The 26,590-nt window shown below is 42.2% G+C and overlaps 1 protein-coding gene across 3 annotated transcripts in view; it reads left to right on the top strand.

The window, feature by feature from the left end:
* sdk2a (sidekick cell adhesion molecule 2a) overlaps positions 1-26,590 on the top strand; it is a 192,355-nt gene that overhangs the window by 133,316 nt on the left and 32,449 nt on the right. For all 3 annotated transcript variants that reach the window (XM_051102943.1, XM_051102939.1, XM_051102933.1), the window contains exons 12-26: positions 4,857-4,959; positions 5,431-5,607; positions 7,740-7,876; positions 7,967-8,114; positions 17,020-17,160; positions 17,365-17,546; positions 19,540-19,655; positions 19,823-20,018; positions 20,119-20,217; positions 20,297-20,488; positions 22,624-22,745; positions 22,843-22,952; positions 23,029-23,179; positions 25,468-25,705; positions 26,448-26,563. In XM_051102943.1, the coding sequence (XP_050958900.1) occupies positions 4,857-4,959; positions 5,431-5,607; positions 7,740-7,876; positions 7,967-8,114; positions 17,020-17,160; positions 17,365-17,546; positions 19,540-19,655; positions 19,823-20,018; positions 20,119-20,217; positions 20,297-20,488; positions 22,624-22,745; positions 22,843-22,952; positions 23,029-23,179; positions 25,468-25,705; positions 26,448-26,563 (2,228 nt within the window). The remainder of the gene's footprint in view (positions 1-4,856; positions 4,960-5,430; positions 5,608-7,739; positions 7,877-7,966; positions 8,115-17,019; positions 17,161-17,364; positions 17,547-19,539; positions 19,656-19,822; positions 20,019-20,118; positions 20,218-20,296; positions 20,489-22,623; positions 22,746-22,842; positions 22,953-23,028; positions 23,180-25,467; positions 25,706-26,447; positions 26,564-26,590) is intronic.

The following is a 26,590-nucleotide window of genomic DNA, read 5'->3' as shown; positions in this document are numbered from 1 at the left end:
AAATTAATAGGACAGAAAAATCCGTGTCACATCCTTGACCCATACCAGCATGTTTCTCCCTTGACAGCCTTTCAAAAGTAGTGTTGTCTAACCCTTGTGAAAAAGAAGTGTATGTAATTATATTGAATAAATAATATTATTGGGAAAACTTTAGTACTAAGTGTACTTAAAGAGAGAACACTTTCACGACTATGACTTCTTTTAAGAAGTACCACAGTGGAATAATATCAAATGAAAATTTTTATTTTAAAGTTTCCTTTTAAAACATTTTGTTTTTGTCACGAGCGCGGTCTCTGTGGCTCCCCCTGTCCCGCACCAGCGGGAACCTTCACCGGAGTTTTAACTCCATTACCCATAATCCCGTGCCTGGGGCTCGCCACTTCCGGTTCCGGGTCTCTCAGTTCTCTTCCCCTCCGGCGGCCATTTTAGCGTGCCGCGCCGGCACGTCCGTTGCGAAGTTTTGTTCGGTTATGCCTGCAATCCTGAGCGTTTTCTTATCGGACTGCCTTTCTGTTATCAACTGGACTGTTAACGTTGTGTGTGAACCTCTGCTGCCTGCCTTTTGTCGACCCTCGCTATTCCCCCGGATTATTGTGTTTGCTCGCTGCCGGCCCCGACCTCTTGCACGGACTTTGACTATCCCTCTGCTCTTGCCTTCACCACAACTGTCTGCCGTTGATAATTTACGCCTGTTTACTCTGCTGGATTTAATAAAACTGTTGCAAATGGATCCAACGTCTCCCGATTCATCCGTAACCGCGTCACAGAAAACTTCGCCACCTACGGATCCAGCGACAGTTTCACGGATCGCGTCGGAAATGTCAGCTCAAGCTACGATGCTGACCCAGCACCAGCAACAACTGGATCGTTTGTCTGCCTTGACCGAACAGCTGGTTCAGGCTATCCAGGGCATGCGGGTTGCTGCTCCATCCGTCGCATCTCCTCCACCTGCTCAACTCCCAGCAGCCCAGCCAGTCACCGCCAGCCCCCGACTCGCCTTCCCGGAGAAATTTGATGGCACGGCTGCTAAATGTAAGGGTTTTCTACTTCAATGCACCCTGTTTGTCAACCAGCAGCCGAACCTGTACGCCACGGACGAGAGCAAGATTGCGTTTGTGTGTTCTCTCCTCACCGGCAAGGCATTGGAGTGGGCGACCGCGGTCTGGGACCTGGGTCAATCCACCTACCCCACTTTCGCCACTTTTCTCCAGAGTTTTAAGGAGGTGTTTCAGCCAAGTCCAGAGAGCAGCGAGGCTGGAGAGCAGATCGTCACACTGCGGCAGGGCCGCCGCACCGCCGCTGACTACGCTCTGGACTTCCGTACACTGGCGGCCCAAAGTGGATGGAACGATGGTCCCCTCAAGCTCCATTACCGCAGGGGACTAAATTCGGATCTACAGGTGGAGCTGGCCTGCCGGGACGAAGGCCTAACCCTCAATCAGTACATTGATCTGTCCATTCGGATCGACAACGTGATGCGCTCACGCAAACCCAGCCGGCTCTTCACCGCCCCGTTTCAGACTCAGCCTTCAACCGCATCCAACCCCGAACCCATGCAGCTGGGGACCACCAAGCTCACCGTCGAGGAGAGGGAGCGGCGGATTCGTAACAATCTCTGCTTATACTGCGGACAAGCGGGACACATTCGGGCCTCCTGTCCTACCCGACCTCCACGACCTCCCACCTCGGTGAGTGAAAACAGACCTTGTTTGAATCGTTGTGAGATTCCTGTTTTACTCATTTCTGACGGCAGATCTATCAGGACTACCGCTCTAATTGACTCTGGTGCTGCCGGCAACTTCATTGATAAGGATTTTGTGAGATCTAACCAACTGCCCACTCTCTCATGTGTTTCTCCTGTGTCAGTGGCCGCCCTCGACGGGAGACCACTAGGATCCGGCCGCATCGATCACACAACTCACGATCTCACCCTCCGCCTTGAACCCGACCATCAAGAGACCATCCGGTTCTTCATCATCTCCTCACCACAGTCACCAATCATCCTGGGCTTCCCATGGCTGAACCGTCACGAACCAACCATCTCCTGGGCTGGAGGTATTATCACTCACTGGTCACCCCACTGCCAGCAGAACTGCACTCCTCCTGCTCCTAAGGCACCGCCCTGTGCTGCCACGCCTCTTCACAACAGCACCATACCCATGGAGTACCATGACCTGCTCGAGGCCTTCAGTACGGTCAGGGCCTCGGAGTTACCTCCCCACAGACCAGGAGACTGCGCCATCGAACTCGTACCAGGGGCCGTACCTCCACGTGGCCGCGTCTTCCCACTCTCTCAACCAGAGTCTGCGGCTATGGAGAAATACATCAAGGAGGAGAAGTGCCAGTTCCATCAAGAAAGCATTGCCTTCCTGGGTTATGTCATCAGCCCCGAGGGCGACGCCATGGACGATGCTAAGGTGAGGGCGGTGCGTGACTGGCCCCGTCCCAAGACCCTCAAAGAACTCCAGCGGTTCTTGGGGTTTTCCAACTTCTACCGCCGATTTATCCGCAGTTTCAGCACGGTAGCCGCTCCACTCACGTCCATGGTTAAGAGGGGCGACACTCGCCTCACCTGGTCACCCGACGCCATCCACGCCTACCACGAGCTCCGTCGCCGCTTTACTACAGCCCCGGTGTTACGGCACCCTGACCCACAACTACCCTTCCTCGTGGAGGTCGACGCCTCCAGCACCGGAGTAGGCGCCGTCCTATCTCAACGTCAGGGTCAGCCACCCAAGACTTTCCCGTGCGCTTTCAGGAAACCATGGAAACAGCCGAAGCACTCTGTAGCTCTGTATTCAGGTTTTATGGTCTCCCGGAGGACATCGTATCAGACCGCGGCCCACAGTTTACCTCACGTTTGTGGTCCAGCTTCTTCCACCTTCTGGATGTAAACATCAGCCTCACGTCAGGATACCACCCGGAGGCCAATGGACAAGTGGAAAGGTTGAACCAGGAGTTGACCCGCTTCCTGCGCTCCTATTGTCAAGAACATCAGAAGGACTGGAGCCGGTTCCTCCTCTGGGCTGAATACGCCCAAAACTCCATCCTTAAACCCTCTACTAACCTGACTCCCTTTCAGTGCATTCTAGGCTTCCAACCCCCGCTGTTCCCTTGGTCGGGGGAGCCTTCTGATCTACCTGCGGTCAACTCCTGGTTTCAGCAGAGCGAGGCAACCTGGAACCGGGCCCATGTGCATCTTCAGAGGGCGGTTCGCCGCAACCAGACCCAGGCCGATCGCCACCGCCGTCCCAATCCCCCCTACGAGCCCGGACAATGGGTTTGGCTCTCGACCCGGAATCTGCGCCTTCATCTGCCCTGCAAGAAACTAAGCCCCAGGTACGTGGGTCCATTTAAGATAATTCGTCAGATTACTCCTGTATCATTCAGATTAGAGTTGCCTTCAGAATACCGTATCTCACCCACTTTCCATGTCTCCCTGTTAAAGCCCGCTGGTCGCCCAGGAGGGGCGGAGATCCTAGACGAGACCGCCGCACAGAGACCTGCCCCCCTGATCATCGATGGCGAGGAGGCCTACCGAGTCAATACCATCCTGGACTCCCGACGCCGGAACGGACGCCTACAATACTTGGTCGACTGGGAGGACTATGGCCCCGAGGAGCGGTCCTGGGTGCCCGCTGAGGACATCCTGGATCCTTCCCTCACCACAGAGTTCCACTCTACTCACCCAGATCGGCCAGCCCCCCGTGGAAGGGGAAGGCCCCGGCGTCGGTTGCCTCCTCGCGCCAGGAGACGCTCGCAGGGGGGGGGCTCTGTCACGAGCGCGGTCTCTGTGGCTCCCCCTGTCCCGCACCAGCGGGAACCTTCACCGGAGTTTTAACTCCATTACCCATAATCCCGTGCCTGGGGCTCGCCACTTCCGGTTCCGGGTCTCTCAGTTCTCTTCCCCTCCGGCGGCCATTTTAGCGTGCCGCGCCGGCACGTCCGTTGCGAAGTTTTGTTCGGTTATGCCTGCAATCCTGAGCGTTTTCTTATCGGACTGCCTTTCTGTTATCAACTGGACTGTTAACGTTGTGTGTGAACCTCTGCTGCCTGCCTTTTGTCGACCCTCGCTATTCCCCCGGATTATTGTGTTTGCTCGCTGCCGGCCCCGACCTCTTGCACGGACTTTGACTATCCCTCTGCTCTTGCCTTCACCACAACTGTCTGCCGTTGATAATTTACGCCTGTTTACTCTGCTGGATTTAATAAAACTGTTGCAAATGGATCCAACGTCTCCCGATTCATCCGTAACCGCGTCACAGTTTTCATAATTTTGACGTGTTACATACTAACATACTAAAGCACATGTAAATGACTTAAATGTAATTTTAGGTGTAGTGTGATTACATATTTCATTTAAGTTAATATATTTGGAATGCACTAAACTTCAGCTTCATTATTACAAAAGTGTTATTACAAATACATTTAAATACATAACACACAAGTTCGAGAAATGACATTGAAATATATTAGTTACATTCATGTCCGTACATTCGGAAGTACACTTTAACCATGTTTCAAATACAATAGAAGTAATTATGAAAATTTATATGAAGATGTACTTAGGGCTTCCTTAAGTAGGTCAAAAGCACTCTATAGTTCTGGTAATTGCATTTAATATACATTCAAACCATATTACATTTTCATTTAATTGCAAATAACTTGTCCAAAAGCATTACGTTCAGTTCACACTTACATTTGTTCTTTTAAAATATATTGTTTTTATAATAAGTACTCTTTTTAAAGCCTTGTCCTTCTTTTTCACAAAAGAAGGCTGTTGCATGTCTAACAGATATTGCAAAGGGAAATCAATGCCATCGATTAAAGTACTACACTGTGATTTGTGTGTGCAGCTCGAACGCGGATCACTAATCCACCTCAGGACCAGAGCGTGATCAAGGGCACAAAAGCAGCCATGACCTGCGGGGTGACCCACGACCCCAGCGTCACAGTGAGGTACATCCTTCACCCTCCTCAACATGTCTTTGTTGTCAACTCTGTCTAAACATCCATGGTCTTTCTCTCTCCCTTTCTGACACACCCCGCCTTATCTCACGCTCCATCTTTGATCAATGCTAGCTTGCTCCTTCCATTCCATTCCTGTCCTGTGTGTTTATTACATCCATTCTCATAAGACTTGATTTAACTGTCACCTGCTGGGCTGCTGTTATTCATTTGATCAGGGAAAACGGATGAATATGTAAACAAAGCAATAACTTAGATGGAGACTTTAATTAAACGCAAGACAGATGAGATTAAATGGGGAAACGATGTGGCTGCAATTAAGAAGCGTTGATGTGTATGTATGAGTGCATATATGTGTGCCGGCCAATTTTCTGTTGCGCGTGTTTATTCATTAAGTAAACAGCTTTGCCATGTACTGTTGCTGTGAACAAGACTAAGTGAATAGGCCTATGTTATTCACAGGCACATCTGGGAAAAAGGAGGAGCGGTTATCGACGTGAAATCGAGCCCTCGCTTGCGTCTCGACTCCAACGGCACCCTACATATAACTCAGACCTGGTCGGGAGACATTGGGACCTACACCTGTAAAGTCACCTCTGTGGGAGGCAATGATTCTCGCAACGCTCACCTGAGAGTCAGGTACGCGTCAAAGACGCTCTCCCCCAGCCAATTACCCACTGTGTCCTTACCCTTACAGATTTACATTCTCCCGCTGGTTTTCGCTTCCTCCTGGACATCGATTTGGATTGTATCTGTGAGCTTTGTTTTTCCATTGGGGTTTAAAGAACTGAGACAATAGGTTGTTGAGAATGCACAATGAATGGTAAACAAACAACCAGACACTGCTTTTCGCATTTCTCTCTCTCTCTCTCTCTTTTATCAATGTTTCATTGTTTCAAGTAGAGAAGTGCATTGTATTTTATCTGCATCATAAATAATGGTGAATTGGCAAAGCAGTCGAGGCAACATTTATATAAACAAGAGAGTCAATATTTATTATAAAAACTCTGGTTATCTCTTTCTCTGCATCATTTGGTACGCTTTATTGACATGACAAACAATTGAACATTTGTATTGCCAAATTGTTTGCAGCTTAGGAAAATAGCAGAAAATAAATAACAAATAATAAAAGTTTATTTTATAAATGTATGTACACTATGTACACTACCATTCAAAAGTTTGTGGTCAATATGTTGCTTTAGATTAGTCAAAAGTGACAGTAATTTATTTTGTTACAAAGATTTCTTTTTCAAATAAATGATGATGTTTTTTCAACTTTCTATTCATCTAAGGATCCTAAAAACAAGCAATAAAGGAGCATGACAGTTTTCAATATTGATAATAATTAAAAAAAAAATGTTTCTTGAGCAACAAATCAGCATATTACAATGATTTATGAAGAATCATGTGACACTGAATTCTGGAGCAGTAATGCTGAAAATTCAGCTTTGCATCACAGGAATGAATTACATTTTAAATATATTTCAATAGAAATAATATTTCTGTTTTTCAGGGCTGCCCTCAACGTTTTTTAATAAACCATATAAATCATAATAATGAGTCTTTAATTGCTCACATAGCCTAACAAGCACTCAAGCGCATGCATAAAGCTTGCCACAGCACACCGACAGATATAATAATGATGAATGTGTCAGGGAAAAACAGTACGTTTTAATAATTTATTGTTTAACTAGTGCTTTCTTTGTTTTCGGCATAACTTCGACTTTTTTCCATTGGAACTGGTTAATTTAAAAGTAGATATTTCGCTTTTTATAGATATATTTTCCATGTCTGTAAGGCAAGCATACAGTTTTGTGCTCAAGTTCACAGAGATGGCAGAAAAAGAATCCTGTTTGCTTAATTATTTTACAAAAGCACAACGTATCGTTGTTATTGTGAGTGCACACAAATAAACGTAGAGTATTTACAGATGTGAAAGATGTATTACACTTATCTGTATGAGAAAAAATGACGGAGTATTTTAAGAGCAAGTGACTGCACCAGCGCTTCCATCTGTCATGTAGTGAGCGAGCCACTAGCTTCCACACTCTGCACAGACACTTTAATAGTGCATATTTTTTAGGTTATCATTAGACTGAGCATTGAGCAGCTATGTAAAGATGGTGCTACTTACATATTTCAGATTAAAAGCCATATTTAATTTTGATGAATGAGGTAAGCATTTGGATGTCCTGCCCCATGTCTTTACAGATTCGAAAGATGTATTACTCTTATCTGTATGAGAAAAAATTACGGAGTATTTTAAGAGCAAGTGACCGCACAGACACTTTAATAGTGCATATTTTTTTAGATCAACATTAAATTGAGCGACCGTGTAACATTGCTACTATATACATCTTTCAGATGAAAAGCCATATTTGAGGTCAATGAATGATAGGTAAGCATTTGGATGTCCTGCCCAATGTACTATACTACCACACAGACCAGCCGTTAATGATCTGTCCGTTAGGCACTTTACCACTTCCTGTGAATTTGTTTTTTTCTGCGACTAAGCGACTAATAACATTTTGGTCAACCATGCCAACTAACGGTTAGTCGACTATTAGGTGGCAGCCCTACTGTTTTTACTGCATTTTTTAGCAAGTATATGCCGCCTTGGTGAGCTTTCACAGACAAAAATCCTCCAGACTTTTGAATGGTAGAGTATATTTAAAATTGAATTAAAATGCAGTGTAAATTATTGTAAAAAGTGTGAATTATTAATTCTCACTTTTTATTACTTTCCTCTTGCTCTTTCTCTCTCTCCGCAGGCAGTTGCCTCATGCTCCAGAGAACCTCATCGCCACCCTCAGCAGCTCGGAGAGACGAACCATCAACCTGACCTGGGCCCAGGCCTTTGACGGGAACAGCCCGCTCATCCGTTACATCCTGGAGGTGTCAGAGAACAGTGAGTTTTCTTGGCCCGTTGTATTTTTCTGTCACTCTTCACTCGTCATTCAGCTCTGGAGTCCATTGTCCATGTCTCTGTTCGTGACAGACGCACCTTGGACTGTGCTCTTGGCCAACATCGATCCAGAAGCCTCCAGCGTGATCGTCGGGGGCCTCATCCCGGCACGTTCTTACCAGTTCCGCCTGTGTGCCGTCAACGACGTGGGGAAGGGCCAGTTCAGCAGGGAGACGGTGCGGTGAGTGTGGGACTCAAAAAGCGAAAAACTTTGGATCATCTTTTCAGTCTCCACAGCTAAGCCTGTGCTTAGGATATCAAACTGAGATTCAGTGTTAACAAAATGTTTCTTAAAGGCCTATATACATTCAAGGAAGAATGTGCTTACGTAGCCAGTTTTTTTACTTTAGCATGAAGTTTATTCAGGTCAAGTACTGCCCACTTTGAGAGCAAAAGACCATCTGACTGACATGGAAAGCTACCACAATTCAGTTTGCTATTAGATGCCATTTAGGGGCAAATTTATATGAAATATACCTTAATAGGCTGATGAGGGAAAATATATGTGATCTTTGCTGGCAAAATGAGTCACAATGAGCAAATTTTCAAAAATTAGTTTATTTTCACAATCTCCTTTTAAAAAAAAAACTTCAAAATGATGTATGATTTCTTGGAATCGACCATAGTAAGACTGAGCTAGACCCGTCTGAAGTCAGAGTCACCAAAGTCAATTTTGAGAAAAATTGAGTTAAAGTTTTCAGATGGTTCCAAAGCAAAATCACCTCTTTTTTCCTTACTAGTAACTACTATGTATTAATAATCACAGTATAGCTATTTTTAATTTGATCTTTGTTGTTAAAAATGAGAACAAAAATGCAAACAGTAGAACAGATATAAGAAATAAACCAATTAAATGGTGCATTACTTTTTTCATCTTACATCTAAACAGAAGCATTCAAATAAGAAAAACAAATCAAATGTAATCACTTCAGTGTACTCATTACAAGTAAACTGATTATTAAAACTACAAAAGCAGTTCAATCAAGAGCAGCAAATGATTCCCTCTTTTCTTTTATTATTAGAGTAACAATAGGCCTGTATTAAGGCCTACTGTAAAGCACGGCTCTAATATAATGTTACACATTAGATGTTTTTCCCCAACTGTTAACCAAATGTTCACTTAAGACATAACAGATTATGTTTGTGTGAAATACTGCAATGCTGTGTATATCGGGATCATGCACTGTCTGAGAGACGTGTCTTAATTTGCACGCTGCGGATGTGTCAGTCAGTGCAATCTTTTGTTTACATCAGCATGGGTTTGAACATCACATTTCACTGGTATTCGCATAATATTCACAAACTTGAATGCTGTGCTTTATACCAAACTTGTGCTGAGAGGAAGCAGCAGTCATCATAAAGTGAGCAGAGAAAAAGTACAACTCTCAAAAAAACATTAAAAATTAAGATCATTTTTTTGATGTTTAATTACTATTTGGAGCATTGTGATCGCTAGATAAGGGCTTAATGAACAAATTTTTGTGAAGACCTCAAAATTGACATTTTTCACTTTTTTTGCCCAAAATTAGCCAGTGCGCATTTCGACTCATTTTGCCAGCAAGGGTCACGTATGTAAAATCTAAGTAATGTAAATAATGTTGCATATGCGTACAGACGAATGTTGAGGCTTTTAAAATTGAAACTTTTGTTTGCTGGTGAGCATGAACATAGAAGTCCTCAACAAATGCAAACTTTCAAGTTTCATGTTTGTCCAGTGCCTGCACAGTTTTTCTCCAGGTGTTATGACTGATAAAAATGTCTGTACTCTTTGTTTTCGCATCTCCAGGAGTTCAATTTTGTGGTTGTTGTATACTTTTTCAGACAAAACTATAGCAAAAATGTAGCCACCTTGTGGACATACTAAGTAGCGCAAAATCGTTCAAGGTGCATGTGCGAGCAAAGTCAGAATTGTGGGATATAAACTCAATTCTGACTTTTTTTCTTGCAGTTATGACTTTTTTCTCAGAATTGTGAGTTTATATCTTGAAATTCAGTTTTTTTTTTCTCACAGTTGCGAGTTTACGTCTCACATTTTGACTTTTTTTCTCAGAATTGTGTAATACAAACTAGCAAGTCTGACTTTTTTGTCAGAATTGCGGGATATAAACTCACAATTACGAGTTATAAAGTCAAAATTGTGGGATATAAACTCTCAATTCTAACTTTTTTCTCACAATTGCGAGTTTCTATCCTGCAACTCTATCTCAGAATTTTGTGATACAAACTTGCAGTTCTGACTTTTTTTCTCAGAATTGAGTTTATATCTCAAAACTGATTTTTTTTTCTCACAATTGCAAGTTTAAATTTCGCAATTTTACTTTCTCAGAATTGTGTGATACAATCTCGCAATTTTGACTTTTTTTCTCACAATCATGAGTTTCTATCTTTCAATTCTGACTTTCTTTCTCGGAATTTTGTGATACAAGCTTGCAGTTCTGACTTTTTTCTCAGAATTGCGTGATATAAACTAACAGTTGTGACTTTTTGTCAGAATTGTGTTTATATCTCGAAATTCAAGTTTTTTTTTTGCTCACAATTGCGAGTTTATATCACACAATTCTGAAAAAAAAAGTAAATCTCGCAATTCTTTGTAACTTGCAATTTTGAGTTATGTGAGCCAGTATATGAGTAAAAAAGTCAGAGTTGTAAGATGAAAAGTTACAGTTATCTTTTTTTTTATTTTCTTATTCAGTTGCAGAAACGGGCATCCTTAGTAGTCTTTGCAAAAGATGCAAAAAATGATTTAAAAAAAATAAATTGAATAGTGCCACGCAGTCTTAATGAATAGAAAAATACTGAAAATGTTCTTATACTTCTCTAAACAAAATTGAAAATGAATTTGATGCCACCAACCTGGCAAGCCTTGGCGAATGTAGTGGTTTTCCTCATTGCACAAACAGACTGCTAAGAAAACAGTTGTGCTTTTACTACCAGAAATGAGTAATCCCAGCAAACCAGATTGGAGCTAGTGATTTCAGTCGGACCTTTCCATCAGACGGTCAGTGAAGAGGATTTCCTGGGGTGTCCTGAGGACTAGCGCAGACATGTCCGTGAGAATCGCACATAGGCGTGAAAGAATAGCCACAAAAGCCTGGCAGAAGTGGGAAGACTTTCTTCTCGCAGACCTACAGCCCCCGTGAGGAGGGAGGTAGTGCATTATTCAGCTGAATCGGAGCCTGCAGCCCGCAGTGCTGTGAGGAATGGAACCGTGCACTGAGAGATTTTTAGCAGCTTTTGTACAACTGCTTTCCACTCTGTCTACTACAGCATTACAAAGAGCGCCAAGTGACTCGCGCCTTCAAACGTGCTCAGATCTCAAGGGAACGCCTGTGACGTCTGAGACATCCTGACTCAAAGATGCCCCAAAAACCGAGAAAACGCCAAACAACATTTCTGCGTGAATATGATGTGTTTGCGCATTAATATTCATAATGGCTTGTGTCTTAAGGGATCCTGCTATGAAGGAAGCAGATATTTGATTCTTGTAATCTGATAGAACAGTCACATTTGGAGTTGCTTCGGATCAGCTGGAGAGTGTAGCGTGTTTTGCTGCCTTACAGCGGGAGACAGGCTGATTGAAAATGGAAAAGTCAAGCTCGAATCAATGATTGAGGATGAGATCTGAAAGCATGTGGGAAGTAAACATTCTTTGCCCGTCTGCAACATCCTGCGCATGCACAGCTGTGGCAAATCAATAATCTGCCGCCCAGGATACCAAAGTCCTCGACGGACTTAAATGAAACAGACCGGGAAAATATTAGGGAAAAAAACGTGTTGCTGATGCAATGCCCCGTCAAGAGCTAACATCCCTAAGGGCGAAAAATGAACAACACACTATTATGAGAATGCCACATTGTTCTCCAACACACTTAATAGTGGTCGAAGTGGTGTGGAATTGAACTCTTCGAGGAAGTTTCATCATTCGACACCTAATTTATCATGTCCATTAGCATATGCAAAAGCAGTGTCAAGGTTTAACTGGATAGCAACTACTCAGTTTCTTGAGCTCACCGCATTTATTTGTTAAAAAATACAGTAAAACTGTAGTATTGTGAAATATTACAATTTCGAGTGTTTTCTATTTCAAAAGTTCATTAATTCTCCACTCTCTAGTGTCATGATCCTTCAGAAAGTTAAGTCGTGTGCCATAAGTTTGCTGACAAATGAGCATCTTTTATCTATAATAGGTGAGTTATCGCTTTGATTTAAACTGGTCGCCCTTAAGCGACAATGGCAGATTTAAAAATCACATACTTTCTGAGCGAGCAGCTGCCATTGTGATAAATGGGAATGCTAACAGGTATTATGAACCTCCTTGATTCTGACAAACGCATCCCAAACTTGCGCACTGATGCAAAACCATGCCATCCGTTTATTCCCACAGACTCTGAGCTCATCTCGCACCAGATCTATTCTCTCAGCTAACAACTTCCACTCGTTTTGCAACTTGCATGCACGCAGATCAGAAGACATTCTTCTCTCTGCGCCTTCAGACGGGGAACCCGCAGAGGTGGGGGTGACATAACAGCACTGCGCCGCTCAAGGATCCGCGCCTCTTTCTTTGATCCTAAAACACTGCGCTTTATCTCAGCCACAGAACTGCGGCTCTCACGCAGGAGATATCAAGATGTCAAGTTAAATAGATTTAAGAAGAGTCTTGCTGGATTTTTTTACTCTGTGGCATTAGCCAATTTTGGCGGTGGTGTCTTTGATCATCTCCACGCCGAGAGGAAGCACGTATCTCCAGGGCCCTTGCTCGAAATGCAGGCTTCCGAGATGGAGAATCAAGGTTCTTAATCGTTATTCACCTCCAACTTGAGCATTACCAATGACACACGGATACAGTCAGCACATACAAAGTCAATGTGACAGGTACTAATCCAGCTAACCAGGAATTGTTCACAGAACAAGGCAAGGTTCTCTCAAAATTCTGAAGAAACGTTCTTCCACAACGTTAATAGAACGTTAAGTTAAACGGTCTGTAATGTTCTTAAAATGTTAACACAAAAACATTATTTATGCCTCATTCATGGAACTTTTTTTTTTCTAAAACAGGTGTTCATAACATTTTTTTTAAATGTTACTACTTGTTTTAGAATGTTAAGAGAACAATGAAAAGTAACGCTCCCATAATGTTTGCAAAATGGTAAAATAGAATGTTCACTTAACCAAGTGTAACGAAGCGGAGATGAGACGAGGATCTATGTGCAGGAGTTTATTGAACATCCAAGGAAAACAACAAATAATCCAGAACGGGGAACACTGAGAAACCAGGCAAGAACAGGGAGCAACCATCACAGACATTAAACAACTGACCAAATACAGGGGAAAGACAAGGACTATTTATACACAGGGTGAGGTAATGATCTAATTGGTAACCGGGGTAACTGATGAGGGAGTGGGTGTGGTTCAATGAAGATCCATGGCAACAAACAAGGGAACAGAGGTACAGGGAAGCAGGGAACAATAAGACACAAAAACTACAAAATAAAAGTCCTTAAACACGAATACAGAAGACAAAGACCAGGCACATGACATAACCCCCCCTCAAAAGAGTGGCTTCCAGACGCTCCAAACAGAAATACCAGTCCAGGAAGGGGGAGGAGCTCAGGCAGAACTGGGGAAGGGATGGAGGGCCAGGTCCATGTAAGGGGAGATAAACAAGGGACTGAAGCAGAGCAAGAGGCCAGGGTGGAGTCGGCCAGATGGGAGGAGCTGAGGACCACCAGATCATGAGAGAAGACCTCCACGGCGGAGCAGGCGGTACCCAGCAGGGCGGAGCAGGAGGCTCAGGAGCCCTCCAGGGCGGAGCCGGAGGCAGAGCAGGTGGCACTAGAGCCCTCCAGGGTGGAGCCGGAGGCAGAGCAGGCGGCGCTAGAGCCCTCCAGGGCGGAGCCGGAGGCAGAACAGGTGGCACTAGAGCCCTCCAGGGCGGAGCCGGAGGCAGAACAGACGGCGCTACAGCTCTCCAGGTCGGAGCCGGAGGCAGAGCCAGCGACACTAGAGCCCCCAAGGGCAGAGCCGGAGGCACAACAGCCCTCCCAGGCGGAACAGGAGGCGGAACAGGAGGCGGAGCAGGAGGCGGAGCAGGAGGCGGAGCAGGAGGCGGAGCAGGAGGCGCAGCAGCCCTGCGGGGCGGAACAGGAATCTGCATCACGCTCTGGGACCTGGGGAGAGCAGGGACAGAGGAGGCAGACAGAATAGAGGGAGAAGGCGCAGCAGCCCTCCAGGGCGGAACAGGAGGCGGAGCAGCCCTCCGGGGCGGAACAGGAGGCGGAGCAGCCCTCCGGGGCGGAACAGGAGGCGGAGCAGCCCTCCGGGCGGAACAGGAGGCGGAGCAGCCCTCCGGGGCGGAACAGGAGGCTGCGTCATCGACTGGGACCTGGGGAGAACAGTGACAGAGGATGTAGACAGGGAAAAGGGAGAAGCAGAGAGTTTGGTGGTTAACGCCCCCTCCGTAAGAGGTTCTACGGCTGGCGCCGACACCTCTGGAGGCATTGGCGCAGCTTCTCCGACGGGGAAGGCCTCTGGAGCAGACTTGAGACCAGACGGGGCCTCTGGGGCAGACTTGAGACCAGACGAGAGCTCTGGTGCAGGCTTGTGATCAGACGAGAGCTCAGAGGCTGACCTGTGAACAGGCGTGACCTCAGGAGCACAGTGTGTAGCCCACACACACCACATGGCCACTGCCATTAAGGGAAGAGCAGCAGCGATAACGTCACTTGGCTTGTGAAGATCTGCTGTAACGTGGCTTGACTCGGGAACAACATGGCTTGACTCGGGAACAACATGGCTTGACTCGGGAACAACATGGCTTGACTCGGGAACAACATGGCTTGACTCGGGAACAACATTGACTTGGCTTGACTCATGGGGAACAACTGCTGTAGCTTGACTCGGCCCTGTAGCTTGACTTGAATCAGGGGTAGCTGCCGCAACAAGAGGGAGCGCCATCTTAGCTGTCCGTACAGCCATTAGGGGTGAGTCCAACACGTGGGTCATCATGTGGCGTGACTTGGAGACAGCGACCATCTTGTGGACTGGCTTTGGCGTGGCGGCCATCTTTGCGACAGGCTCTGGCGTGGCGGCCATCTTTGCGACAGGCTCTGGCGTGGCGGCCATCTTTGCGACAGGCTCTGGCGTGGCGGCCATCTTTGCGACAGGCTCTGGCGTGGCGGCCATCTTTGCGACAGGCTCTGGCGTGGCGGCCATCTTTGCGACAGGCTCTGGCGTGGCGGCCATCTTTGCGACAGGCTCTGGCGTGGCGGCCATCTTTGCGACAGGCTCTGGCGTGGCGGCCATCTTTGCGACAGGCTCTGGCGTGGCGGCCATCTTTGCGACTGGCTCTGGCGTGGCGGCCATCTTGTGCAGTGGGTCTGGGCTGGCGGCCATCTTGCAAGGAGACTCAGGAGTGGCGACCATGCTGTGAATTACCCTTTCTACTTCCTTAACAGAAAAAGGGGATTCACAGAACAGCAAAACAAAGTCTATATACTGTGACAGGGTCCAGCTGGGGTCCTCATCCGGTAAGTTTAAACTAACCTCTGGATCGAGTCCACTCCAGAAACAGTCCTTTATTTTGGTGTCATCTCCAGGCACTAGCTGGCTGTAATAAAGGAACTCCTCCACATAATATTCGATCGGTCGGCCGTTTTGAAAAATTGAGCAAAGAGTGCTCAGAGGGTCGCGATAAACTCCTGCTAGATCCATAGTTGGTCAGTTGTTCTGTAACGAAGCGGAGATGAGACGAGGATCTATGTGCAGGAGTTTATTGAACATCCAAGGAAAACAACAAATAATCCAGAACGGGGAACACTGAGAAACCAGGCAAGAACAGGGAGCAACCATCACAGACATTAAACAACTGACCAAATACAGGGGAAAGACAAGGACTATTTATACACAGGGTGAGGTAATGATCTAATTGGTAACCGGGGTAACTGATGAGGGAGTGGGTGTGGTTCAATGAAGATCCATGGCAACAAACAAGGGAACAGAGGTACAGGGAAGCAGGGAACAATAAGACACAAAAACTACAAAATAAAAGTCCTTAAACACGAATACAGAAGACAAAGACCAGGCACATGACACCAAGAAAGACAGTCAAAAAACAGTATGTTCTGAAAGTTCAGAGAGATTTTGAGATCCAGCTTTCACACTGAGGACAAGTGAGGGACTTATATGCAACTATTACAGAAGGTTCAAACGCTCACTGATGCTTCAGAAGGAAAAACGATGCATTAAGAGCCGAGGGGTTGAAAACTTTTGAACAGAATGGAGATTTTTTTTTATTTTGCCTAAATATCATATTTTTTCATGTATTACTTCCCTTTAATAAGTTAAATTTGATCTTCAAATTCAAAAAGTTTTTACCTCCCGGCTCTTAATGCATCGTGTTTCCTTCTGGAGCATCAGTGAGTGTTTGAACGTTCTGTAATAGTTGCATATGAGTCCCTCAGTTGTCCTCAGTGTGAAAAGATAGATCTCAGAATCATACAGTCATTGTTGGAAAGGGTTCAAATACGCAAAAATGCTGGAAAACCAAAGAATTTTTGGGACTGGAAGGATTTTTCTGAAGAACAGCAGGCAGTTTAACTGTTCAGGACAAACAAGGGACTCATGAACAACTATCACTAAACAAAAAAACACAGCTGTGGATCATTCAAGTAGCAACACAGTATTAAGAATCAAGGGGATGTAAACTTTTGATCCAGGTCATTTTTCTAAATTCAGCTATTATTTCCTCTTGTGGACTATATGTAAACTTCCTTCATGTGAAGTATCTTATTCAGGTCAGTACTAAATAAAAAATAACATGCATTTTCTATGATTCCTCTTATTTTGGTCAGATAATTAAAATTTTTAATGATTTTGACCTGAAGTGTGGTTTGAGACATCCAGACGTCACTGTATGTAATAATCTTCCAGAGACTCGTCTCTCTCTCTCTTTTTGCCTCTGAATCTAGATGGTACACTAAAACAGGGAAATGATTGGAGAGAGAGTGAACAGCCTCAAAACTGTCAGAAGGCAATTCCACTTTCTCTTTTAATCTCTTTTGCTATTTCTCCCAATTCCCTGTTTTTAGAGTATCATTACCCGAGGAGCCTCCCAGCGCCCCTCCTCAGACAGTGATAGCCAGTGGCCGAACCAACCAGTCCATCATGATCCAGTGGCAGCCTCCCCCTGAGAGCCACCAAAACGGGCCTCTTCAAGGCTATATCATCAGGTGAGAGATCTCTGGGACTGTCCTTTACACAATCAAGCTGCTTTCAGCAGCACTTCATCTTCTAGAGTAGACCGGTCCTCGCCTGCTTCATGTCCCACTGGAGCCAATAGTGTCCTCTCAGCGAGGACTACTATATTTGAGACTCAAAAGTCACAGGGCTGATGCTTTTCCCATGCCTCAAACTGTTCCCGCCATGTCGCTCAGGTACTGTCTGTCTGGATTACCTGTGGACTGTCAGATGAAGAACATCACCAACCCGGACCAAACAAATCTTCTGCTGGAGGACCTCATTATTTGGACCAACTATGAGATTGAGGTGGCTGCTTATAACGGGGCGGGGCAGGGCGTCTACAGCCCCAAAGTCACAGAATGGACCCTGCAAGGAGGTAAAGACCTTAAGAATATTTTACATCAACAGATTTTGAGTTTCATTTAAAGGGTTAGTTCATCCAAAAATGAAAATTCTGGCATTAATTACTCACCCTCATCTTGTTCCAAACCCTTAAGACACTCTTTCATCTTCAGAACACAAATTAAGATATTTTTGATGAAATCTTAGAACTTTCTGACCCTGCATAGACAACAACGCAACTACCAAGTTCAAGGCCCAGAAAGATAGTAGGAACATTGTTAAAATGCGTTGTAGTACTCATGTGAACACGTGACAGAGACTGTCACAGAAGAGAATAAATTGTTGAATAAAGTCGTTATTTTGTTTTCTTGGTGCAGAAAAAGTATTATCGTAGCTACATAACATTACAGTTGAGCCACTGATGTCACATGGACTATTTTAAGGATGTCTTTGCTACATTTCTGGGTGTTGAACAATCTGGGTCTCAAATTTCATCCAAGATATCTCAATTTGTGTTCTGAAGATGAACAAAGGTCTTACGGCATAAATTAATCATGAATTAAAGAAAATCTTTTTTTTTTTTTTTTTTTTTTTACAGTAACAGGGTTGAAAAGTTAACCTTAACAAATGTCATAAACACTACGATTTGTGTAAAAAGTAAGAAAATGGAATGAGAAGACTTACTTTTCTTGTCGTCATGTTGAAGAAAGGGTTCAAATCATGTCAGTTTCTGTGTGTCACAGTATACATTTTTTGTAATAGGGAAAAATCGTGCAGTTACAGGGTTTCAAACAACACACATGCAACAGCAAAATAATTGTTTTTGGTCAATAAAATTAGTTAATTTAATAATTAAATATGAATATAATTTCAACAGACTGAATATCACATTTATTTTAATATTTTTTGTTGTTTTTTATAAAATAAAGAAAATGATTTCTTAGTAGTAATATCTTAGGTAACAGGATGGAATAGTTAAGCTTGACAAATGCCATTAACATTGCAGTTTGTGTAAAAACTGAGGAAAAAAAAAAGATTTAGAGAAAAGAAAAATTTACTTCTTACCAAAGAGTCCAAGTGATGTCACTTCCTGTGTGTCACAATTTTAAGGAAACTTACATTTTTATTTAATGCAGAAAAATCGTGGATCCACAGGGTTGAGAGCAACATGTGGATCACAGATGACTTCACATTGTTGGTCATTAAATTTAGTTAATAATTAAACATGAATATGATTAAACATTTAAAGGGATAGTTCACCCAAAAATGAACATGTCGTTCCAAACCCGTAAGACCTTCGTTCATCTTCAAAACACAAATTAAGATATTTTTTTGATGAAATCCGATGGCTTTCTGACCCTGCATAGACAGCATTGCAACTACCACGTTCAAGGCCCAGAAAGGTAGTAAAGATATCGTTAAAATAGTTAATGTGGCATCAGAATGCTCCAGTGTTTGAAGACTGAGGCAGAAGAGAAGAAATTGTTAAACAATGTCGCTATTTTTGTTTTCTTTACGCACAAATAGGATTCTCCCAGCTTTATAAAATTAAGGTTGAACCACTGATGTCAAATGGGCTATTTTAACAATGTCGTTACTACCTTTCTGGGCCTTGAACGTGTTAATTGCGTTGCTGTCTTAGGGTCAGAAACTTTATGAATTTCATCAAAAATATCTTAATTTGTGTTCTGAAGATGGGTATGGAACGACATGAGGGTGAGTAATCAATAAATTTTTATTTTTGGGTGCACTATACCTTTAATATCAAATTTAATATTAGCTACACTATGTTGACAGTTTATGTCAAAATTATACAAAGTTTATGACACTGATGTATAATATAAGGGTTAAATACAGACTTGTGAGTTGTGACGGGCCAAAATCGCCAATTTAAATGAACTATATTTAATTTTTTTATGTAAGATAACAGTTTATATACCATGTCTAATAGATCTCACAAAAAGAAATCATCGTCCGCTCTTTGATTTCCCTCACCATCTCACTTCATCAAATCTTCTCTTTTCAAGTGCCCACGGTCCCACCAGGGAACGTCCAGGCGGAGGCTGTCAACTCCACCACAGTCCGTTTCACATGGAGTGCTCCAAGCCCACAGTTCATCAATGGAATCAACCAGGGATACAAGGTGAGCGTCCATCCACTGCCCTCTAGTGGCCGAGCACAAGAGTGCCGTGCTTCTTTTATAATAATGCTTTCATTACTTCCAATATATGTCATGCTGAGACAGCGGCAGGATTCACATTGGCTTGTGCTAAGCGATAGTGGTCACATCTGTCCGTTTTTTTACTTCAGCTGTTGGCATGGGAACCAGGCCACGAGGAAGATGTTACCTTGGTTACTGTGAGACCCAATTTTCAAGACAGTGTTCATGTAGGTTACATCACCGGACTGAAGAAGTTCACGGAGTACTTCACCTGCGTGCTGTGCTTCACTACACCGGGAGATGGCCCTCGTAGCACTCCCCTGCGCGTACGCACCCACGAAGACAGTGAGTGTCCGCTTTTATGCTCTCTATCCATTTCGACCCATGATGATGTTCTGTTCAGGCCTGTGGGTGTCTGACTCAATGAGGGTGTCTGTACGTTCAGCTCCAGGACCTGTAGGTCACCTAAGCTTCACAGAAATCCTAGACACGTCTCTCAAAGTCAGCTGGAAAGACCCGCCAGAGAAGAATGGCGTCCTCACAGGTATCTGAACCACCCCCTTTGGCGATGTCTTCTCATCTTCTGGCTGTCTGCTGAACCGCCTCCTGTCTTGTGCCCGCAGGGTATCGCATTTCCTGGGAGGAATTTAACAGAACAAACACTCGCGTCACGCATTACCTGCCTAACGTGACACAGGAGTACCGGGTCACCGGTCTGACCGCGCTGACTACATACACCATTCAGGTGGCCGGTATGACCTCCAAAGGTCAAGGTCAGCTGTCGTCCTCCACCATTTCCTCTGGTGTGCCTCCAGGTGAGTTTCTATTCATGTTTTCTCTTACTACAGGATTGCAGTGAAGCCTTCATGTATGTCATCATTCTCCAGCAAAGAGTCTTCATGTTTTTTGTATAATATATAATAATAATAATAAAACACAATCATGTAATGACTATAATAATATAAAAATAAAATAATATAAAAGTTGTAATATAATGACTGTATAATTTGCATAATTAATTATTATTGCAATTATTTTTGTGATGTAATAATTGTAATAATTTTAAAATAAATAAATGTAAAAATAAGTAAAATAAAAATACATACATTTTAGAGCTGTTAAACGATTAATCGCGATTAATCGCATAAATACAAGTTTTTATTTACATAATGTATTTGTGTATACTTATTATATATTTATTATGTATATATTAATACACACACATACAGTATATATTTTTGAAAATATTTACATGTATATATTTTAGTGCTGTCAAACGATTAATCGCGATTAATCGCATCCAAAATAAAAGATTTTGTTTACATAATAAATGTGTGTATACTGTGTATATTTATTATGTATATATAAATACACACATACAGTAAATATTTTGAAAAAATTTATATGAATTTGAATGTATATATTTATATTCATATAATTTATATTATATATAAATATTTTTTAATATATAAGTTAACATGTTTTTCTTTAATATTTACATGCATGTGTGTATATTTATAAATATAAGCAGTACACACACATATAAATTATGTAAACAAACTTTTATTTTGGATGTGATTAATCATGATTAATCGTTAAACAGCCCTAAAAAATCTATAAAGTTTAAAATTAGAACATTTTAAATGATAAATTAATGCTAAATTTCAAAACTGTTCAAAAGTTTAGACTTAGAAAGATTATATATATATATTTGTAATAATATTTCTAATGCTGACGATTGATTAAAAAAATTTAATTAATTAATCGCACGTTTTTTAAAATATTAATCACGATTAATCCCGCCTAACATTAAAGTTTTTAAACTGTTTTTAAACAATTTAAAACAATACCTAAAATTATTTTAAACAATAAAGTTTAAAGTATGTTTATATTGCAATAATTTCACAATCTTCAAAATTATAGAAACAAAATAAAGACAGTATATTTTTAATATTGGTTAAATATTTTTTATGACTGAGGGTGAGTTTCACTGATACCAATATTACAGATGTCTCTGTTGATTATAGCCATTCAACATTACAGTATATTTGAGAGCTATCAATGTTAACATTTATTAGACTTTATTTATTAGACACTAAATACTAAATTAAATATAGCTTAATCTTTAAAGCTACATAAGTGATTTATTCCCTTTTTTTCTTTTGTTCTTTGATTAACAAACATCACAGCAGCTGGGTTATTAGGTTATTCAGCTGCTATTACTTTAAGAGCTGCCGCTGCTGAGTGCGACATGGATCTATGTATATTTATGTGTAAAATTAGAAATTAGAAATGCCATTAAGCCCCGATGTCAATGGAAGAACTGAAAAGACAACTGGGTTGTACATCCCTTAGGATGTTAACTTTCTACTGGCCTTATTAACCTTACTCTTGATACTGAAGTTAATGAAGGCACGCTGAATGTGATGGCTTTGTGCATTAATATTCATAATCTTCAGCCATCTCTTAGACAGAAGCAGACACTAAAACAGTGAGACGAGACAGTGTGGAAAGATGCTTTGGCGTTGTCCTCTGTATATGCTTGTAATGAACCATCGGTATGCTGGATGGATCACACTGTTTTTAAATCAAACCTATCTTGTCTCACTTTTTGTTCCCTGTGATGCTAATTTGCAAGCTTCTGCTTCTGCATGCAAAAATTAACTGATGGCGGACAGAAATGTGTGTCATGCAAATAAGGACAATGTGCGTTTCTCTTTGATTCTGAATGCATTTTTTTCCCCGCAGAATATAAGGTAGATAAGCGTGAGGGTAAAAAGTAAAAGTTTTCTGTATATTGTTCAATATAGTGTGACTTACTCCTTTTTTTATTAATCAGCAGGAGGTATTGTGAGTGAAAGGCAATAATATTATTCCCAAGTCTTTTATTTTTCCCACTGAGCCATTTCTACCATTCATCTTGCATGTTTCACCTCTCCCGTTCCCATAGAGATGCCTGGACCTCCTACCAACATTGCCATCTCCAACATCAGCCCGCGTTCAGTAACCCTGCAGTTCAAACCAGGCTATGACGGCAAAACATCCATCTCACGCTGGCTGGTAGAGGCTCAGGTAGTACAGAACTAATTTAAGTTGAACATCCACTTCAAGCGGTCACCTTTTTTATTAGCCGTCATTGATTTCTCACTCTCTTCTGTTGCACGGTCAGATCGGTGTTATCGGAGAAAACGAGGAGTGGGTCATGGTCCATCAGCTGGCCAATGAGCCTGATGCACGATCCCTTGAGGTCCAGGGTCTGAACCCCTACACATACTACAGGTCCACCCACTGAATTCTAGGATATACTTACCTACATTGTCTGTAGGCTGTATCCTAATTTACCATCTCATTATAGATTTCGAATGAGGCAGGTGAATATAGTAGGCACAAGCCCACCCAGCCAGCCATCGAGGAAGATCCAGACCCTGCAGGCTCCTCCTGACATCGCCCCCGCAAACATCACTCTCCGCACGGCCAGCGAGACCAGCCTGTGGCTCAGATGGGTGGTACGTATGTGTCCTGGATTGTGATCGATATGTTTAAGGGGGAAAAGAATGTGGAATTGATTGTGTGTTTGTTTTATTTTATTAAGTAGTCCTGAGATTGCATTTCCACCCAGAGAATTTTATTGCTCAGTGTTTGCTCGTTCATAGCTCGGGAGACTTAGTGGACATCCCAGTCTCATGTTTTATTTAGGTAGCAAATTATATCGATGTTTCAGATGTTTCTTATTCAATGTTATTCCTGAATCCTTAGGTGAGGCACAAGGAAGACCATGTTTTATTAATTTGGAAACCTCAGATAATTTGATTTCAGAAGATATGAATGAGAAATGTTATGAGTTTATATTTACTTAAGTATGTTATCCAATCTGAAAATGTTTTGAGACATTGATTCACCGTGTGTACAGTTGAAGTCAAAAGTTTACATACACCTTACAGAATCCGTAAAAAGATTATTTTACCAAAATAAGAGGGATCATACAAAATGCATGTTATTTTTTATTTAGTACTGACCTGAATAAGATGTTTCACATAAAAAACAATATAGTCCACATATACTCCATCTTTTCACACTGAGGACAACTGAGCAACTCATATGCAACTATTACAGAAGGTTCAAACACTCACTGATGCTTCAAAAGGAAAACAATACATAAAGAGCCAGGGGGTGAAAACTTTTGAACGGAATGAAGATGAGTATGTTTTACTTATTTTGCTGAAATATCATATATTTTTATTTAGTACTGCCTTTTTAGAAGCTACAGAACATACTTAAGTTCCCTAGAAGAGTCATTGCTGGAAAGGGTTCAAATACATAGAAATGCTAAAAGGGACCTGAAGGATTTTTCTGAGAACAGCAGGCAGTTTAACTGTTCAGGGTAAACAAGGGACTCATGAACAACTATCACTAAATAAAAAACACAGCTGTAGATCATTCAGGTAACAACACTATTAAGAATCAAGTCTATGTAAACTTTTGAATGGGGTCATTTTTATAAATTCAGCTATTATTTTTTCTTGTAGACTGTATGTAAACATCTTTTATGTGAAATATCCTATTCAGGTCAGTACTAAATAGAAAACTAACATACATTTTGTATGATCCTTCTTATTTTGGTAAAATAATTAACATTTTGCAGATTCTGCAAGGTGTATGTAAACTTTTGGCTTCAACTGTATGTATTAAAACGTATTGTAAATTTGCAAAGCCACACATATGCAAAAATAGCATATGTACAGCTTGCTAGGTTCTATTTGTGTCTGTATAGAAAGTGTTTATTGCATTTGAACTGGTTTTGAGGATAGTACACTTGACATTGCTCGAGGATCCTGCCGTGCATGTTTTGAGACAGGATTGCATCTTTAGTTTGCTGATAATCACGAAAGGTTGTGTAGAAATGAGATTGTTTGGGTGTGTTTTATGCAAATATCTAACTCTGGGTACGTGATCACTCATTTCAAATTCATTAACATTAGAACAAGGTTAAAACAAATTAACGTGCATACGCACATGTTGTGAATTAGGCAGAAATGTTTCAAGAAAAGGTCAACTGTATGTGTAAATACAAATAATCCATGCAGTTATGAGTGAATAAGAGGCATTGTCTCTTCTGGGATGCGTGAAATTCTTGGGGTCTTTGGAGAGAAATCTCAGAATTTGGAGATTTAAATTTCTCACCCTTATGTCATTCCAAACCTGTAAGAACTTTGTTTTTGTTTTGTTTTTCGGAACACAAATTAAGATAATTTTGATGAGATCCGAGAGCTTTCTGACTCAAAAGTCCCAGAAAGTTAGTAAAAACTTTGATAAAATAGTCCATGTGACATCAGTGGTTCAACCACTGACACAGATAAGAAGAAATTATTGAATAAAGTCATTATTTTTGTTTTCTTCGTATACAAACGTTATTCTCGTAGCTTTATAAAATTAGGGTTGAACCACATGGACTATTTTAACAATGTCCTTACTACCTTTCTTAAAAGTAGTAGTTGCGATGTTGTTTATAAAAGGTCAGAAAGCTCTCAGATTTTATTAAAAATACCTTAATATGTGCTCTCAAGGTGAACGGAGGTCTTACGGATTTGGAACAACATGAGGGTGAGTACCTAATAACAGAATTTGCATTTTTGGGTGAAGTAACTCTTTAAAAAAAGTCTCCATTTGCATCTCTTTGTTTGGGAGAAATAGTTTGGGTATTGGACTTGCTCAGTTTGTGCATTTATATTCCTAACAGTGAAAGGTCCTAGACGCTAAAATTTTAAATCTGAGTTGAAGTGTGTCTCTGTTCTAGCCGCTGCCAGAGTGGGAATACAACGGCAATCCAGAACTGGTGGGCTACAGGGTGCAGTACTCTCGCCTAGGCTCCAAGGCTGGGGTCCTGTCCCACATCATCCCTGACAGGCAGGAGAGGGAGTTTACCATTGAGGATCTGGAAGAGTGGACCGAATACGAGGTCAAAGTGCAGGCGTTCAATGGCATCGGGCCGGGACCGTGGAGTCAACCCGTTCACGGGAGAACCAGAGAGTCAGGTAAGAAATCTGCTGTGCTTTCTTTCCTTCCTGTGTTGTACTTTGTAAAAACTTCTCAAATGCTTTCACAACACTGCTGACCTTTGAATTAATTATGATGGCTGCCCACAGGAATGCTTTATTGCTCAAAGGTTGTACTTTTATTGCCCGGGAGTCTTAATGGAGTTTGCAGCTATGATTCAACTGACTTTGTAACTCCTAAAATTGCGTAGGAGAAATAAAAATAGATATAAATGAGACAATTGCTGGCACACAGTAAGAGAATATTGCTATAAAATGAATGTGGATCATATAATTCAGATAACTGTTGAGAAGTATAACTGTTCATATCAACTTTTGATTGCAGACTTTAGTGTCTTAGCAAATCTAAGTTGGTGAGATTGTTGAGATTTGATTTGAAACTTTAGAGGAGATGTGAAATTCCCGGGGGTCTTTTTCTCTATTTGCTCTCTACTGCTTAGTCCATTAAAAAGTTGTTTCATGCAAGTTTTTTTTTAAAGAAGTTATTCACCCATCAGTCAAACAGTCTGTCATTCACAGTTTGATTAACAGCTGGCAGCGCAGTCGGCAACACATTTTACCAGAATGTACTGAATTGTAACCAGACTGCATTGGCATATGCTTTATCTTGTAAGCATATGACAGGTAGACTGAATGACAAAATGCACACTGTTCCTGTTTGAAACTCGGAACAGTCTTATAGTTGTTAATTGCTTGTTTACTTGTTTTCTCCATTCGTTAGTCCCTTCAAGTGGGCCTGCGAATGTTTCAGCTTTTGCTACCACCTCCAGCAGTGTCCTGGTCCGCTGGGGCGACGTGCCAGAGACTGACCGCAATGGACTAATTCTGGGCTATAAGGTACACCAGGCTTCCTACCAGATTTAC

Source organism: Labeo rohita, chromosome 3 (assembly GCF_022985175.1).
Source record: "Labeo rohita strain BAU-BD-2019 chromosome 3, IGBB_LRoh.1.0, whole genome shotgun sequence".
NCBI lineage: Eukaryota > Metazoa > Chordata > Actinopteri > Cypriniformes > Cyprinidae > Labeo > Labeo rohita.
Note: the sequence above shows the minus strand (reverse complement) of the source record. Positions and strands in the feature narration are given on the sequence as shown.